This window comes from Erythrolamprus reginae, chromosome 1 (genome assembly GCF_031021105.1).
Source record: "Erythrolamprus reginae isolate rEryReg1 chromosome 1, rEryReg1.hap1, whole genome shotgun sequence".
Taxonomy (NCBI): Eukaryota; Metazoa; Chordata; class Lepidosauria; order Squamata; family Dipsadidae; genus Erythrolamprus; species Erythrolamprus reginae.
In genome coordinates, this window is record NC_091950.1 from 194965275 (window position 1) to 194983909 (window position 18635).

Sequence of the window (18635 nt, forward strand, 5' to 3'; positions counted from 1 at the left end):
CACTTCAATGTGATTTGATTTTGTTCTGATTCATTCAAGCAACATTGAGATGACACTGGATTCAGTTTACTAATTTATACAGTGAGTTATGTATTAATAAGCACTTGTCACTTCCACTGGAGTTTTAACAGTGTACTTTACCTGTACAAAAATAAACTCAATGAATCTAACAGATATAGGATCATATTTTAAGAACAAAAAACAAGACATAAAGCAAGAGAAAAATGTAAATATGTGTGCTTTTCAAATTCGCATATCAGAATCTAATATAATAAAACTGCAAACAAATCACTCCCATTTAAAAATTGAGGAGGCTCTGCTAAACTTTTAAAGAAAAATTGTATAAAAGAGTTTATCTCTTTTGTATGAGCTGCTATGCACTTGGATCATTCACTGTAAATGTGAAATATACTAGTCTTTAGAAAAACATAAGTGAAGGTCAAAAAGACGTGATATGTTTTTCTTCATTAATATTTTGTTGTTTATAAATATCCTTTATATTTTGAGAACAAACAATCTGACCTACCTTTAGGAGGTGGAACTTCCTCTGGGACTTTTGGAGTCACCTTTTTGATTATTTTCTTTTTAACAACTTCAAAAACAAAATTGAAAATAATTAAGCATGTAAAGAAACCAATCAAATGGAATATTTGGAAATATCCAATGAATACAAATTCTGAAGTGCAAAGCTGCAGTACCTTTTTCTTTTTTCTTCTTCTCTTCTGGCATGGGAATTAAGATAGGAAGAATAGGAATATCTTGTAAAAAAAGGAAATAAATATATTCATTAAAATGTTTTCATGGAGTGCCCAGTTCTTAAATACTTCTTTGTCTAAGTTAATAACAGTCTTTTAAAAAATATAGTTTACCTTCAGTTGGAACTTCAACTGGAACTGCAACTCTAGCATCTGGGACATCTGGAAAACCATTGAACAAGTAATAAAGTAATCATATTAATCTAATTATACGCTGTATACTAATACTGCTCTAATATTCCAAGCATCAAGCTTTTCAAATACATATGGCCTCATCCATGCCTTAAGATAACTATCAGCAGGCTGTGCAGAACATGATATTTACAAAATGTTTGGGGGAGGGAGCCCTGATAGATAGTAATTAAGGATCATGAATGAGCCTTTGGGCCAGAAAACTGACTGACTGTCAGAGGGGAAAAATGCAAAACCAATGGGAAGGAGCAACAAAACAGCTCACTGCTCACTGCCAGGAGTTCAATTCTGACTGGTTCAAGGTTGACTCAGTCTTCTATCCTTTTAAGGTCATTAAAATGAGGACCCAGATTGTTGGGGGCAATATGCTGACTCTGTAAACATGTTAGTGGGGACTGTAAAGCACTATGAATTAGTATATAAATCTATGTTGTATTGCTATTGCTATTCTGAATGAGAGTGCAATCCTAAGTAGTAAAATCCCATATTGCATTATTTTCTTGCTTGAAACCACTTAATGCAAATGACTCTTTCCCTTGGGAAAGAATAGCTGGTAGCCCTTTCTACTTCAGATGGCTTTTTGTAGTGCATGGGAATTATATTATGGAACATGGTTTCATCCTAAATGAGCATCATTATAAACTATTAACAGGAACAATACAACCACAGATAAAATGAAAGGAACATTTTAATTGCAGCATATGCAGCCGACTATGTAAAAAAAATTAACTGACAAATATTTGTGCAGGATTATAAAAGAAGCAGATTTTTCTGCATGCAGCAATGCATTTTTGGTAACACGTGGCATCCCGTGCATAGTAGATCTTCACAGCGCTTGCTTCAACTCAGGATAAAGAGGTGGCCAATAAAAATAGAAAAGGTTTAGTTTTGATGTTTTACACTGGGCCAGAGCATGTATGGTAGAATGTTATGCTGAGATGCATCAATTTTTATTCCACTTATTGAGATTTTGCTGTTGTTATTTTATTTTTTTTGCTGTTTTGTATATATCCCAGAATTGCAGTTACAATATGGACAGCTATAAAAGCCTTTTACACACGTATAAAAATAAAATGTGACACAAAAGATATTTGTTGTGTCCTTTCCTTACCTGGAGGCTTTATTTCTAGTTTAATTTCTGCAAGAGAAGAAATCAAATGATTGTAGTTGGAATCTTTTTCACCTCAGAAATATTTATTCAGCAAGACCAGGCTTATGTGAAACATGGAGCAATGAGGTACTGACCTTTAGTGGTGAGGTAGAGTTCAGCGGTGCTTCTTGCTTCACCTCTTGGTTCGAGACAAGCAATAACCGAATATACTCCTAATAATAAATAAAAAATATAAATAAAAATGTGGATTTTAAAAAATGAATGGTGTTATGGTATTTATGGCAGTTTGTGGAAATAGGAAAGCCCAGCAAGAAAGAGAATCAAATCACCTTCATCGTCTGAGGTAACATTGTGGATAGTCATATAATGGCATCGGCCTTCACTTCTAAAGCTGTACTTGGGACTTTCCATGAGTTCCACTGACCCTTTGTACCATGTGACAATTGCATTGTCAAAGGAGACTTCACACTCAAAGGTCGCCGACTGGTGTTCACTGACCACGATATTTTGGATGGTCTTTGTAAACTGAATTGGTTCAGCTGTAGTTTTTGAAGTAAATGAGGAGGAAAAAAGGACAATTATTCTCATTTTACAATTACTTCCCCCCCCCCATGATATTATACGTGCAGATATATGCTTGTATGCTTATGTGCTTGTGCATGGGTAGGTATACTCATACCCGGGCATGTTTCAATTCAAACAAAGACATACAGACAGTGCTTATTGTCTTCATGAGAATGCAGTTTGAGTTTCAAAATGGATTTGAAGTACAGGTAGCCCTCATCTTATGACCTCAATTGAACCCAACATTTATGGCTAAGCGAGGCATTTGTTAAGTCAGCTTTGCCCCATTTTATGATCCTGACCCTTTTGCCACAGTTGTTAAGTGAATCACTGTAGCTGTTAAGTTAGCAACACAGTTGTTAAACGAATCATCTGGCTTCTCCATTGAGATTTGCTTGGCAAAAAAGGATCGCCTGACCCGAAGACACTACAACTGTCATAAATATGAAACAATTATCAATCATACAAATTTTAATCACATGACCATGAGGATGCTGCAATGTTTGTAAGTGTGCAAAACAGTCATAAGTCATTTTTTTCGGGAATGTTGTAACTTTGAACAGTCACTAAATGATCTGTTGTAAACTGAGGACTACCTATAGCAGGTAGTTTTACAGTCTTTCTCATACTCATAGTAAAGGAAGCACAGTTAATTGCTGTAATCATAGCAAAATCAGATCATAATTAAAAATTCTCTCATCAGGTTATAAGAATGTTGAAAAAAAAAGGACAAACCATAGTTAAATTCCTTGTACTCAGGCCGGCAGTATCTCATGACTGGACTATTATCATACGCTCTACATGGAGTACCTTTGAAGAGCATTTGGAAACTACAGCTGGTGTAGAGTGCAGCAGAGTGTGTAGGTTTTTTGGGTACCAATAATGGCCCCTCTAACATCACTGTTCTGTGAGCTGCATTGGTTACCAGCAATTCAGGTTTTTGAATTGCTGGTAACCAATGGCAGGATGACTTAAGGGACAGTTTCATCCCACTGGGATTGAACCATACTTCTTAGGTGGGCAGAGGTGGCACGCTACTGACTCCATTAGCCCAATTATTTTGACTGATGAGGTCCAGGTGTAGGGCTTTCTCTGCTGCTGTTCCTGCTCTCTAGAATACCTTGCCCCTCAATGTGAGATTGTCCCTTTTGTAAGGGCCTAAAAAACTTGGCTTTGCCAGTCATCTTGGGCCCCAGGGGGGAATGGCGCAATGGAGATGGTTGATTGAGTAATAACAGATCCCAACTCCCCAACACTCTGCTCCCACCCTCCCCATGTGTCTTTGGTTTTAATGTTAGTTTTTAACTTTTTATGTTTTAGCTCTTATGTAACAGCAAGATTACATTCTGCCCAGAATTACCCTATGATAAGATACATTTTATAAAGCCAATACATTTTATAAATGAAAATAAATATTTGGAAACAAATAAAAATATCTTTAGAAGAGAAATTATGTTATTAAGATGTGATTAAAATTTATCTAAATCAGCTTATTGTATGACAACACAAACTCTCTTTACAAACCTTCAATTATTAGGTCAGCAGTTGTTTCTAGATCATCAAATTTGCAGGTATACTGTCCCTGGTCTTCTGTTCTTACATCTTTGATAATGAGTCTGTGCACTTTGTCAGAGACATCTGTGGAATATCTTCCTCCTATCTGGAGGACCTTTCCGTTTCTGTACCACTGGGATTTTGCATTTGGCACAGAGAATTGACAAGTCAAAGAGCAGGTAAATCCTTCTTTCAGGGAAGTATCACGCAGGTGACGTTCAACAGCAGGTTCTGTTAGCAAGTTAAAAATGCATGTTTTAGAAAATAATAAAATTATCAGATCATTTTAAATATTTGATTGATGCAAATGTGGCACTAATTTTGCACTTACCAATCACATGAAGCTTAGCACTGGCAATGTGTGGACCGCAGACCACCCTATAATTTGCCTGATCTCCAAGTTGACAATTCCTGATTTTAAGAATATGCCGGTCTCCGTCAACTTTGATTTCATACTTCTTGCTCAAGATCAATCTCTCTGTGCCTTTATACCAGGTCAGTCTAATTTCTGGATAATTTATTTTGATCTCACATTCAAAGATGGCATCTTCCTCTGTTAACACAGTCTGATCTTCAATATCTCTGATCAAAGTAACAGGCTGAAAAATATTTTTCATATTTTTGAATCTCTGTGTTAAGCACTAATCCCGCTACATGATAACTCTGTAAACAGGCAGCATTAATACATATTATTGTAATTTATAAATAGCATTAATTACCTCTGTCTGTGTAAGCCTTTGCTGAATGAATGCTACAAGTTCATCAAACTCTTGTTCTTCTCTCCTTGATCTCTCTTTTACTTCAATCTCCTGTTAAAACCAAGACCATGCATTAATATAATTGTTTAATGTTCTATTTTATAAACAGTATAAATAACACAATGGCAAAGCCTTATTAAGCTGAAAGAAATATCTTTATCCATTTCAGCACTAATTACATAATGGCTAGCCTTTAATATATTGGAAATGTCAATATTTTGTTCAAAAATAGGACCTTACTCAGAATTATTAAACTAACTTTCTCTTTGCTCTTTCAGGACTGAAAGCATTACAGATATTCATAAGACATGTGTTTTAATCCCTGGAAAAAAACCACCATTGAACAGAAATTGCTTAGTACAGCTTTTCCAAACTGGTGCCGTTCAGATTTACTGGACTTTAATTTCCAAATTTTCAAGATAGTTGATTGGAAAAACCACAGAGAGAATATACTGTATATTTTAGTGTTTGGTGGAGATTGTAGCCCACAAACTTAATTATAGATATTAATTTTGATTAGTAAAGTCTCTTTACAACTTAACACACTTCTGAATCAGATGAACAGTTCTCAAAAATGCAAGCGGAAGCTGGTGGAAATGCTAGTGGAAGTTCCACAGTGCAGACTCAAAAGGGAAGAAGGGGTTTTGGCTTTTATTAACAATGAGTATGAAAATGTTGAAGTGAAACTACCACTACTGATTTTGATTCAGAATTGATAATAATGCCCACTGCATAATATTAATTTTAAATGAATAATTCGACCACTTAAACTTTCAATACACTTTTTAGAGTAACAGAACTATGATTTGAAATGATTCATTAAATAAAAGAAAACATTTGTGTTTACCAGTCTGTGTGTTTCTTCTGCCTGGCTTTGTTTTAGCATCTCAAATGCTTGTAGGAGACCTCGGAAATCTGTGATTCCATACATGCGGGCATATTTTTCATATTCTTTAGGATCTACATTTTTTAGGAGTTCCATGATATCAATTGCCTGTTCTTCCTCACCTTCCTTCCTTTTTGTTGGAGTTCTGCAGAAATAAAGAACTTATTAAGCAAATAGACACCAATTTAAAGCCTGCGTGAAAGGATTTATAATTTCTCCAAGATTCTAAGCATCTTCAGCCTAATAAAGTAGGGTTCTTTGCTAAAGGAACGCCTAATGCTTGCTTTGATTTCAATCTTATGGATTTAACAGAGTTGGACCTACTTCGGTGTTTCATTTCACAACCCAATGAAACTTAACAAAAATTTACATAGTAAGACATTTGGAGAGTGTTTTCATTAATTAAAACTTTTAGAATAAGTATAAAAATGTTCATTTTTTTCAATTAATAGAGATGGCCAATTTACAAGTGATTCAAGGTGGCTTACAAAGAAGGTTTGAAATAGAAGAGGCAAAGATAATAATACAAAATAACAGCCATTCCAGGAAAGATTTTTTTAAAAAAACAAACACCCCAGTGGGTTCACTAATTCAATTCAATTCAATTCAATTTATTGGATTTATATGCCGCCCCTCTCCGAAAACTCGGGGCGGCGAACAACAGTCATGAACAATATACATGAACAATATACAGTAAAAAATCCAATACTAAAAACTAACTTAAAACCCCTAAATGTATAAAACCAACATACGTACAAACATACCATACATACAGTTGTATCAGCCTAGGGGGGGGGGAAGAAGTCTTAATTCCCCCATGCCTGGCGGCAGAGGTGGGTTTTGAGTAGCTTACGAAAGGCAAGGAGGGTAGGGGCAGTTCTAATCTCTGGGGGGAGTTGGTTCCAGAGGGCTGGGGCCGCCACAGAGAAGGCTCTTCTCCTGGGCCCCGCCAAGTGGCATTGTTTCGTTGACGGGACCCGGAGAAGACCCACTCTGTGGGACCTAACTGGCCGCTGGGATTCGTGCGGCAGAAGGCGGTCCCGGAGATATTCTGGTCCAGTGCCATGAAGGGCTTTATAGGTCATAACCAACACTTTGAATTGTGACCGGAAACTGATCGGCAACCAATGCAGACTGCGGAGTGTTGGTGTGACATGGGCATATTTGGGAAAGCCCATGATTGCTCTCGCAGCTGCATTCTGCACGATCTGAAGTTTCCGAACACTTTTCAAAGGTAGCCCCATGTAGAGAGCGTTACAGTAGTCGAACCTCGAGGTGATGAGGGCATGAGTGACTGTGAGCAGTGACTCCCGGTCCAAATAGGGTCGCAACTGATGCACCAGGCGAACCTGGGCGAACGCCCCCCTCGCCACAGCTGAAAGATGTTTCTCTAATGTGAGCTGTGGATCGAGGAGGACGCCCAAGTTGCGAACCCTCTCTGAGGGGATCCATGTTTCTCCCCCCAGGGTAATGGACGGACAGATGGAATTGTCCTTGGGAGGCAAGACCCACAGCCACTCCGTCTTGTCTGGATTGAGTTTGAGTTTGTTGACACCCATCCAGGCCCCAACAGCCTCCAGGCACCGGCACATCACTTCCACTGCTTCGCTGACTGGACTGACTGGACTGACTAATTGCCCTGCTGGAAGAGACAAGTTTTTAAAGAAAACCTTTAAGAATAAAAGAGTGTATGTATTATGGTGGATATGTTTCCTAAAGCTATGCAGGGCATTATAGAAACGGTTTCTGCAGGCTCCCACTATACAACATTCCTGTATGTACATTGCTGTATACATTGCTGTATGATCTAGAATAACTCAACCCTGTCAGATCTAATAGTATAGGCCTGTGACAGCGAACCTATTCCACATATATTACAGGTGGCATGCAGAGCCATATCTGAGGGAAAGCAAGCTGTTGCCCTATGTCAGCTCCAATGCACACATGTGTGATGGCCAGCTGATTTTTGACCTTCTGGAGGCTTTTGGAGGCTGTTTTCACCCTCCCCAGGCTTCAGGAAAGCCTTCGGAGTCTGGGAAAGGTCTACCAGAAGTCCATAGCCTTCAGTGAGGTATGCATACATGGGTGAGGGGTGGGCTTTGCATTATGGGAATGGGCATGTGCACACCCTTTTGGCACCTGAGTAAAAAAAGGTTCACCATCACTGGTATAGGCAGACAATTGAAGAATGGTAATCCTGTAAATATCTAAGTCACAAATCTCAAAAGGCCTTATGGAAGTCCATTAGAACCTTGAATTGCATCTGGAAGCTAAATGGCAACCATTAAAATTTGCAAATTTGAAACCTTACATGGATGAACAGAAATGCAATCAAGAAGTGCCTTCATAATAATTTCCACTGCCATATTCTGGACCAGATGAATGATTTTCCACAGAGAATACAATACTGTAGTGCAAATAAGAGGAGTGATCCTAAAGGCCTTATAATCCACGAAAAGATATAACTGGTACATATAATGATATTATGTTAAGGTCCTCCTTAACCTGTTTTATTTATCTTTGTGGCATTTAAAATGGCATATTCATTGGCACCTCTTTTGAGTATCCCTCACTCTACACTTCTCATCCATACATCTATTTTTAATACGATAACTTCTAGTGTCATCACCATTAAAGAAGGATAAAGGAATACTTTAAAATGAGCTGAATTATATTTTATTCTGCAACTTCTAACTTAAAGCAAGCTTTCTATTTTACAGTTTAAAATTATTGGAAAATGTTAACACTTACTTCTTTAATTTTGCTCTTAAATCACCTTCGATAACTTCTTTCTTCCGTTCCTCAACCTGAAGATTGATGACACTTTCAATTTCACCATGCTCATTAAAAGCCACACATCTGTACTGCCCAGAATCAGTTTTCATTGCATCCTTGATTTCCAACTTGGCCTCATCTCCTTTTTGCTGTATTGTAATACGACCGCCTTGATTGAGTTGCCTCCATTTCCCTTTCATCCATTTCACATTGGGGATTGGATCGCCACCAACTTTAGCAGTAAAGGTTGCTAAGCTCTCTGTTTGAAAAAAGATAGGGGAAAGAAAATATCAACCATAGGTTGAAGGAAGAGAGTAGTCAACAGATATGGAGAAGAAAATATTTAGAAGCTGGGCTCACTTTCAATTATAGTGATACTTCGAGGTTCAGAGACAAAGTAAAGCCTTCCATCAGTAGGTGCTTTCTTAGCAACTGGTGCGGCTGCGGGTTTTTCTGGAAGGCAAAGCAAAATAATGATGTTGCAGAACCGAAAATGACAATGCTCATATAAAACAACCATTATACGTAGATGAATCCCCACCCCTTAATTTGAATTCTACTGTAACTAAAGAATTTATTATCTAGCAGTGATATAATATTGATGTGGGCATAGCCAGAACATGACGCTTCTGGCCTGTGGGCCGTGAGTTTAACACCCTGCTCTAGAAAGAGTGCAGCGAAGAGCAACAAAGATGATTATGGGACTGAAGGCTAAAGGATATAAAGAGCTGTTGATGAAACTGGGTATGTTTAGTTTAATGAAAAGAAGGACTAGAGGTGACATGATAGCAATGTTCCAATATCTCAGTGGCTGCTACAAAGAAGAGGGAGCGAAGATATTCTTCAGAGCACCTGAGGGTAGGACAAGAAGCCATGGATGGAAACTAATCAAGGAAAGAAGCAATCCAGGACTAAGGAGAAATTTCCTGACAGAACAATTAACCAGTGGAACAATTTGTCTCCAGAAGTTGTGAATACTCCAACATTGCAAGTTTTAAAGAAGCGATTGGACAACCATTTGTCAGAAATGGTATAGGGAGGTTGGACTAGAAGACCTTTAAGTTCCCTTCCAATTCTGCTATTATGTTCTGTTCAATTCTATATTCTAATTTTTTCATGCCTTTAATTTCTTTAATATTTTATTTAATTTTCTGTGCTTTGCATAATGTTGCTTATCGCAAAAGTGAGTGTCATGATAGGTATGTATGCCAGGAAGAAGTAAAACAGCATTGACTAAAACTGCTGCAAATACAGGGTATATATTAGAGCAGTTTTGTTTGATTTAATTTCAGTTGAACCACTGTAAATTAAGTGCTCCTATTTGGTATTATTAAATGCTACTATTAAGGCATGTAATTTATGCCTATTTCATGTATGCTGCAGTGCATTAAATGCCTGACAAAATAATTCATTGTGGCATGTTTATGAAGTCTTTGTAGTAGTTCCTGGGGCTTTGAATTGCTGTTCTCTCTCCCTCTAAATATTCAATTTAACTGTACCTTTCACTGCCACTTTTGACTTAGAAGAATCACTTCCAGCTGCGTTTGAGGCTTTGCACACATATTCTGCAGAATCAGTTTTAGTAACTGCTTGGATCTCTAAGAGAGCCGTTCCATTTGCAAAGCTGATGCTGCATTTATCAGAGGATCTGAGCTCTCTCCCAGCTTTGAGCCACTGGATCTTAATGGGCTGTGATCCAACTACATGGCAAGCAAGTTGCAGGATCTTGCCTTCGTCTATTGTCACTGGTTTAAGAGGTCGGTCAAATACTGGAGGCTTTTTAGGTTCTGAAATGTGATAACATTAAGAAAGCAAGAGGAGGAAAGTAGTTAGATTAACATTAATCTTAAACAAAAAAGTACATATCAAAGTAATAGCAATATGATGCAATGAATTAATTCAATTTTTAGTACAATTTTTTAATAGGAAAAAGAGTTTTCTGTTTGGTAATCATACGGAATGGAGATATTTAATTAGCATGTTTTGAAATGATATTCAAAATGTTTGATATGCAATATCCATTATCTATCTTTTATGCTAAATGTACCATAAATATTGTCAAGATGAAGTTTATTTTAAATTTGGGAAAAAATGGATGAATACTTCTAGCTGGATCATTGATTGGAGTAAGTGAAATGAATTTATTGGCATACTTTTATATATAAATGCAGATGCTGGTGAGTGATAAAAATTGCCAATATGTATAATATACCTCAATTGGACCCCTTGAAAAACATTTTCCTCTAACATTTTCCTCTATGAGGAAATTTCTAGGTTGAGGGAAATTTCTAGGTTGAGGGTGAAAAATAATAAAATAATTGTTTTTTTTACCAGGAAATGTGTTGCCTTGAGTATGAGCAATAACATTTTTTTAAACGAAGAACAATTATTTTTACAGAATCCCATCAATCAATTATCAAAAAAGGGGTATACCCTTGAGATAGGCATATGATTGAACATTTTAAGAACTGAAATTGAAATAATTCAGCTATCCAGCATAGTTTCCTGACACCTTATTGTGCTGCAACCTGGTTTAAAACCATATACAAATGTAGAATTGATTTTTGTTATCAAATACATCAGAATTAATGTTCCTATCATTTGGAACCAATGGTAAACAGTAGCAGCTAATAGAATAAATATAGTACAGTAAGCCTCTAGGAAATGGACTAACCTTTAATAACAACGGAGGAAGTACACAGCGTGCTCCCAGCTTCATTGGATACTTTGCAGGTATATAAGCCTGCATCAGCTTGTCCTGCATTTTTAATAAGTAGCAGAGTAGTATTGTTCTCAAAAGTTAGTTCACAGTTAGGGCTTCTATAGATTTCCTGGTTATTTTTGTACCAAGCAACCGTCAGAGGCTGGGTACCAGAAACACGGCCCTCTAGTTTAAAGCTGCTTCCTTCTGTTTCTTCCACTGTTTCAGATAACTTCTTGGTGAATGTAGGTGGATTCTGTCTCTCTGTCAGAAAGCAAGATAAAAGGAAAATAAATTAGTGAGAACGATATATTCAGGCAAGTGTTTTAAAATTCCATCGACTGCCTTTGGTTATCTTCAAAATGGCACAAGGTTTGTCAATTGTGCATGGTAATCAATCAAAATATTCATTTGGTCAGTGAATAGCAAAATTTAAAAGACAAAATGAACAAAAACAGAATGAAGCAAATAAATAAAATAATACGCTAACAGCTAGCAAAATAAAAATGCCACTTTTGTGTGGCTAAAAAAGTGAGATTCATACATTTAAAGTATACAGTAAAATATATCTTCATAAATTAAAATATTACCAAGGACATATTTTAATCCAACTGAATTCCAAAATATGTTGGTACAAACAGAAAGAACATCTTATTTCTTTAGTTTTATGTTGTTCCTGCTGCTGTGCTCTCACAAACTTTTAGATTCTTTTAATGCATATATTTAAAACAGAGATACTAATTCTAGAACTTCCCTATGAAAGTGGCATACAGTCTTGGGAGGAGAATTTGATTTCTGTGGCTCCCAATTTTAGCTGCAGGATCATTAGCATTATATCTCACATCATTACAAATGGTGCCCCAGGTCTCATTAATTTTCTGGCAGGTACCAAAGATATGCAAATGAGAGTTTCTTTAGATAGAAGCCTACACACAATGGAATCTAAATTTTATCTTACTGATGAACATTTCTAGTACCTTTAATATTAAGTTGAGCTGTGCAAGATTCTTTTCCAACTTCATTACTAGCATGACACGAATATTTTCCAGAATCTCCTTTGTCAACTTTCAGAATTGTCAAATGGGCTATATTTTCCGTATAGCTGATCTGGTGCTTCCCTCCGGTTCTCAATTCACGGTTATCCTTTGACCATGTAATCTTAATAGGGCGCGTTCCAGAAACATGGCACTCAAAATCAGCACTGTCACCAACAACTGCATCAACATGCGTAATTGGGATGTCAAAGAAGGGTGGCATCTTTCCCTCTAAAATATGAAGAAATACAAGTAAATTGTTTATTCAGCACATTTAAAGATTTATATCACACATGAACTTAAAGTAGGTTAATGAACTGTGCTTATAACTGAGACTTTATAAGCCATATACAAGTATCAAAGGAGAGTTATGTATTTTTGTCAAACCTGTAAGGATGAGTTTTGCACTACAAGAAGCGGTTCCAATGGCATTGGAAGCTGTGCAAGTATATTGTCCACCAAGACTCATATCAGTTTGTGAAATCTGTAAAACGGCGACTTTATTTAAATACGATATTTGCACATTGTAGCCATCTCTTATCTGTGCACCGTCTTTATACCAGGTTACTTCCATTGGTTCAGAACCATTAATGCCGCAGTCAAATGTAATTGGTAAGCCAACAGTTTCATGAATGTCTCTTAATTTTCGTGAAAATGAAGGAGGAAGTTTACGTTCTGCAAGAAAACAAATATTGTGCAGAGTTACTGACTGAATTTGAGTTTGAGCATTATCAAAGGAAATAGTGAATTCCCCCTTTTTTGATGTACTTTTGGCCCTGACAACTTTTGGTCATGGGTATATTTCTGAATTGATCAGTGGGTTCAACATGACAGACTCAATAGTTTTTTCCAACTCTATGAGTCCAGGGTCTACTAATGTGAGATACTTACTTACTTACTTACTTACTTACTTACTTACTTACTTACTTACTTACTTACTTACTTACTTACTTAATTTGACTTCTATACCACTCAATCCTGAAGGACTCAGGGCAGTTTACAACAATATAAATTATAAACAACAATAAAAAGAAATAAACAATAAAATCTAAGTTCTAAAACCCTAATTAAAACTCATAGTAGAACATCTATATCTACCTATTTCATAAGACTATCTACAGTGGTAATATATACACTATATAAATTAATATCCTTAATAAGATACAATTAGACATGCTTAAACGAAACAGGATAAAACTTTCAGTGAATTGTGGACATTGTCTTTTCTGATAACTTTAAACACGTATGATGGTAGATGACATAAAAGAAGGAAGACTTATTTTGATGACAGTGAATAAAGAGAGAAGCTACAGCCATGGGGTCGCTGTTAATAAAATGTATCAACTTGCTTGTATTGGCTACAGAAATTCTCCACTGGGAAAGAACATCTAAAAACAGACATATTTTTCCTCCCTCATGCCTTTCAACAGAGTAACAAATAGTATTTCCCAAGCTTTTAAAAGCACTCACCTTGAACAGATAGCAGTCCTGAAGACACAGCTTCCCCAACACTGTTTTCCGCTTTGCAGATATACTCCCCGCTATCATTGCTATCCACCTGGCTGAATACCAAAGTGGCCACTTGGTTTTTATAGTGCATTTTAGAAGTACTGGTGGATCTTAGTTTTGTGTCTCCTTTGTACCATGACACATTGATTTCTGGTGTTCCAGCAATTTGACACTGTAATGATGCAGAATCTCCAGTGGTCACTTGTACAGACTGCAGATTTTGGACAAAGTATGGCGGTTCTATAGAACAAAAGCACAGATTAGTCACAAAATGAGTTCGTTTCCCACAAAATAATTAACAGTTCTGTTAAAATATTCCTTGATATAAGGTACATACGTAAGATTGAGACAGCTGCCTGAGAGTTATCTTGGCCAGATTCATTTTCTATGTGGCAAGAATACAGGCCAGCATCTTCTAGTCTGCTATTAGAGATCTCCAGTATGGCAGATGTTTCTGTGGTGGTAATACTGCATTTCTCTGAATGAGTTAAATTTATACCATTTTTCCTCCAAGACACTTGAATAGGAGGGGTACCAGTATATGAGCATTCTAAAATTAATTGTTTTCCTTTCTCAACATGGAAGTCATTCAGTTTTTTCACAAATTTCGCTGGTTCTGTAAAAAATAGCACAAGATGGGGGATTTAAAGTTGTTTAAGATTGATGGTTGCCTTTTTGTTTAACCCAGAAGACAAAATAATTACAAACCTTTTATAAAGAGATGAGTTGTACAAGAGATTTTGCCAGCTTCGTTACTGACAATGCAAGTGTAGTCTCCACTTTGGACAGGGTGAACATCAAACAGCTCCAGTTCAGCAACTGATTCTTCTAGAGATATGTTGCATCTATGTCCTGGAACCAGTTCAACACTTCCCCTAAACCATTTGACCTCAAGTGGGAGGGTTCCTTTAATGATACTTGTAAACGTTACATTTGCTCCAGATAAAACTTGCGAAGGTTCGGGTTTCTTCACAAAAGATGGAGATTCTAGATATACATTAAAAAAAAAACCATTAATGATAAATGTGTGATTAAAGAACATAAAAAACAAACTTAAGATTTTTGAGTATTTATTTTATTTTAATATATATTTTAATGTCAAATTTTTACCTCTAACAATGAAATATGCATCACATTCCTCAGATCCAGCATCATTGGTTGCTATACAAGTGTAATTTCCAATATCTGACTCTTGAAGATCATTCACTTTTAAAGAACATGTGTTATCTGTAAGGGTTGCCTGATATTTTTCTCCACTTGTGATCTCCTCACCATCACGGAACCAAAAAACAGAGATCGGCGGGGATCCAATGACTTTGCATTCAAGTACACTTGATGAACCCAAGAGACCATGTGTTTCTTTCAGCGGTTTTGTGAATGAAGGTGGTATGATACGATCTGTAAGCACAAAATAAAAATTAAATTACAATATGGTGCAATATCTGCAGGAAGGGGTTAGAGGGGGCAAGTTACAAAAGCAGTATTATTATTATTATTATTATTATTTTTGTTGTTGTTATTATTATTATTTATTTATTTATTTATTTATTAATTTATTATTTAGATTTGTATGCCGCCCCTCTCCGCGAACTCGGGGCGGCTCACAACAAAGCATAAACAAATCGTACAAATCCAAATAGATTCAAATAAATTTAAATATTTAAAAAAGAAAAAGTTTAAAAAAAGAACCCCAATATACTAACAAGCACACACACAAACATACCAAACATAAATTGTACATGCCCGGGGGAGATGTTTCAGTTCCCCCATGCCTGACGGCAAAGGTGGGTTTTAAGAACTTTACGGAAGGCAGGGAGAGTAGGGGCAGTTCTAATCTCCGGGGGGAGTTGGTTCCAGAGAGTCGGGGCCGCCATAGAGAAGGCTCTTCCCCTGGGGCCCGCCAACCGACATTGTTTAGTTGACGGGACCCGGAGAAGGCCCACTCTGTGGGACCTAATCGGTCGCTGGGATTCGTGCGGCAGGAGGCGGTCTCGGAGGTATTCTGGTCCAATGCCATGAAGGGCTTTAAAGGTCATAACCAACACTTTGAATTGTGACCGGAAATTGATCGGCAACCAATGCAGACTGCGGAGTGATGGCGAAACATGGGCATACCTAGGTAAGCCCATGACTGCTCTCGCAGCTGCATTCTGCACGATCTGAAGTTTCCGAACACTTTTCAAAGGTAGCCCCATGTAGAGAGCGTTACAGTAATCGAACCTCGAGGTGATGAGGGCATGAGTGACTGTGAGCAATGAGTCCCGGTCCAGATAGGGCCGCAACTGGTGCACCAGGCGAACCTGGGCAAACGCCCCCCTCGCCACAGCTGAAAGGTGGTTTTCTAATGTGAGCTGTGGATCGAGGAGGACGCCCAAGTTGCAGACCCTCTCCGAGGGGGTCAATAGTTCCCCCCCAGGTGATGGACGGACAGATGGAATTGTCCTTGGGAGGCAGGACCCACAGCCACTCCGACTTATCCGGGTTGAGCTTGAGTCTGTTGACACCCATCCAGGCCCCAACAGCCTCCAGACACCGGCACATCACTTCCACTGCTTCGTTGACTGGACATGGGGTGGAGATGTAAAGCTGGGTATCATCAGCATACTGATGATACCTCACCCCATGCCCTCGGATGATCTCACCCAGCGGTTTCATGTAGATGTTAAATAGCAGGGGGGAGAGGACCGACCCCTGAGGCACCCCACAAGGGAGAGACCTCGGAGTCGACCTCTGACCCCCCACTAACACCGACTGCGACCGGCCGGAGAGGTAGGAGGAGAACCACTGAAGAACAGTGCCCCCCACTACCAACCCCTCCAGCCGGTGTAGAAGGATACTATGGTCGATGGTATCGAAAGCCGCTGAGAGGTCAAGGAGCACCAGGACAGAGGATAAACCCCTGTCCCGGGCCCGCCAGAGATCATCCATCAATGCGACCAAAGCAGTTTCCGTGCTGTAACCGGGTCTGAAGCCCGACTGCTGGGGACCTAGATAATCGGCTTCTTCCAAGGACCGTTGGAGCTGGAGTGCCACCACCTTCTCAACAACCTTCCCCATAAAGGGAAGGTTGGAGACTGGGCGATAGTTGTTAAGTACGGCTGGGTCCAGGGAGGGCTTCTTGAGGAGAGGGCGCACGAGCGCTTCTTTATAGAGAGTTGGAAAAACTCCCCTCCCCAAGGAAGCGTTGGTAATCTCCTGGACCCAGCTCCGTGTCACCTCCCTGCTGGCCGAGACCAACCAGGAGGGACACGGATCCAGTAAACAGGTGGTGGGACTCACAGATCCAATGGCCTTGTCCACTTCATCAGGTGTCACCAGATCAAACTCTTCCCAGACAGGTGGACAAGTACATGCCCCAGTCACCTCGACTGACTCGTTGTCAGTCGACTCTGTTTCCCAATTGGAGTCGAGGTCGGCCCGGATATTATTATTATTATTATTATTATTTTATTATTTATTAGATTTGTATGCCGCCCTTCTCCGAAAACTCGGGTTGGCTCACAGGATACAGTGTAAAAAACAAATTGTATAAAACAAATCTACATTAAAAACTACAGCTAAAACCCCAATATATTAGTCAATCAACCAATTCAATCACGCCATGCATCACATTTATTGGTCGGGGGTCTAGATCTAATTGTCCCAGGCCTGGTGACATAGGTGAGACTTAAGACTCTTGCAGAAGGCAAGGAGGGTGGGGGCAGTGCGAATCTCTGGGGGAAGCTGATTCCAGAGGGCCGGGCCCCCCACAGAGAAGGCTCTTCCCCTAGAACCCACCAAGTGACATTGTCTGGTTGATGGGACCTGGAGAAGGCCAACTCTGTGGGACCTAACCAGTTGGTGGGATTTATGCAGCAGAAGGCGGTCCTGTAAGTAATCTGGTCCGGTGCCATGTAGGGCATACCCAGGCAATGCAAACTTCGCTTTTTTAATACATGTATTTTGATATTATAAACAGGTATAAAACTGTGAAACTCATAGTGCAAAGCTGCTTGCAACACTTTGAGGAAAACAGCAGATCGTACATACATCTCAGATGATAATAATAGCAATAACATTAGCATTTAGACATATACTGCTTCACAGGGCTTTACAGCCCTCCAATCACTTAGTTTACAGAGAGTAAGCAAATTGCCTGAAAAATCTGAAAAATTTACCGACCTCGGAAGGATGGAAGGCTACTGAGCATACTGAGATTCAATCTGCCAAACTGCTGGCAGTCTGTGATCAGCAGAAGTAAGTTGCAGTACTGCACTCTAACCACTGCACTAATAATAGGGCTTTAACTCAATTTTTTGAGTAACAAATTAGCGCTTTGGGAGTTTATTTTTTTAAAGAGTGTTTTATTTCCCCCCCATACAGACATTTCACATATTTATCATCTCATAGTCATACTTCACTTCATTCTTTTATAAAATCTTTACATATTTATCTTAGCCGGGGTTTAAGATTTTTTTGCCTCTTCTTCCAAACTATTTTCACCTTACAAACCCAAGCCATCGCCACTGGGATGTCTCGCCTCCGGACTTCCGTTGCCAGCGAAGCGCCCATTTTTGTGCTGCTGGGATTCCCCTGCAGCATCACAAAAACACGGAGGTCCAGGGTTGGGTTTCCCATGGAAGGGAGCCTCAGGAGAATCCCAGCAGCACAAAAACGGGCGGTTCAGCTGGCAAAAGTTTTGGGCTTGCATGCATTAATCGCTTTTCCATTGATTCCTATGGGAAACATTGTTTTGTTTTACAAACTTTTCACCTTACAAACCTCATCCTGGAATCAATTAAGTTCGTAAGACGAGG

The 18635-nt window shown here is 38.7% G+C and overlaps 2 protein-coding genes across 2 annotated transcripts in view; both read right to left on the reverse strand.

Moving 5' to 3' along the window:
• Positions 1–18635, reverse strand: part of LOC139169288 (titin-like) — a 329115-nt gene that overhangs the window by 192652 nt on the left and 117828 nt on the right. The window lies entirely within an intron of this gene.
• Positions 1–18635, reverse strand: part of LOC139157431 (titin-like) — a 32332-nt gene that overhangs the window by 6503 nt on the left and 7194 nt on the right. Inside the window, exons 6-19 of the mRNA XM_070734193.1 lie at positions 12274–12561; positions 11270–11560; positions 10095–10382; positions 8956–9048; positions 8572–8854; positions 5782–5965; positions 4896–4985; positions 4508–4775; positions 2388–2597; positions 2193–2270; positions 2059–2085; positions 870–917; positions 699–758; positions 527–592 (exon numbers count right to left, since the gene is read on the reverse strand). Of these exons, the coding sequence (XP_070590294.1) occupies positions 527–592; positions 699–758; positions 870–917; positions 2059–2085; positions 2193–2270; positions 2388–2597; positions 4508–4775; positions 4896–4985; positions 5782–5965; positions 8572–8854; positions 8956–9048; positions 10095–10382; positions 11270–11560; positions 12274–12561 (2274 nt within the window). The remainder of the gene's footprint in view (positions 1–526; positions 593–698; positions 759–869; positions 918–2058; positions 2086–2192; positions 2271–2387; positions 2598–4507; positions 4776–4895; positions 4986–5781; positions 5966–8571; positions 8855–8955; positions 9049–10094; positions 10383–11269; positions 11561–12273; positions 12562–18635) is intronic.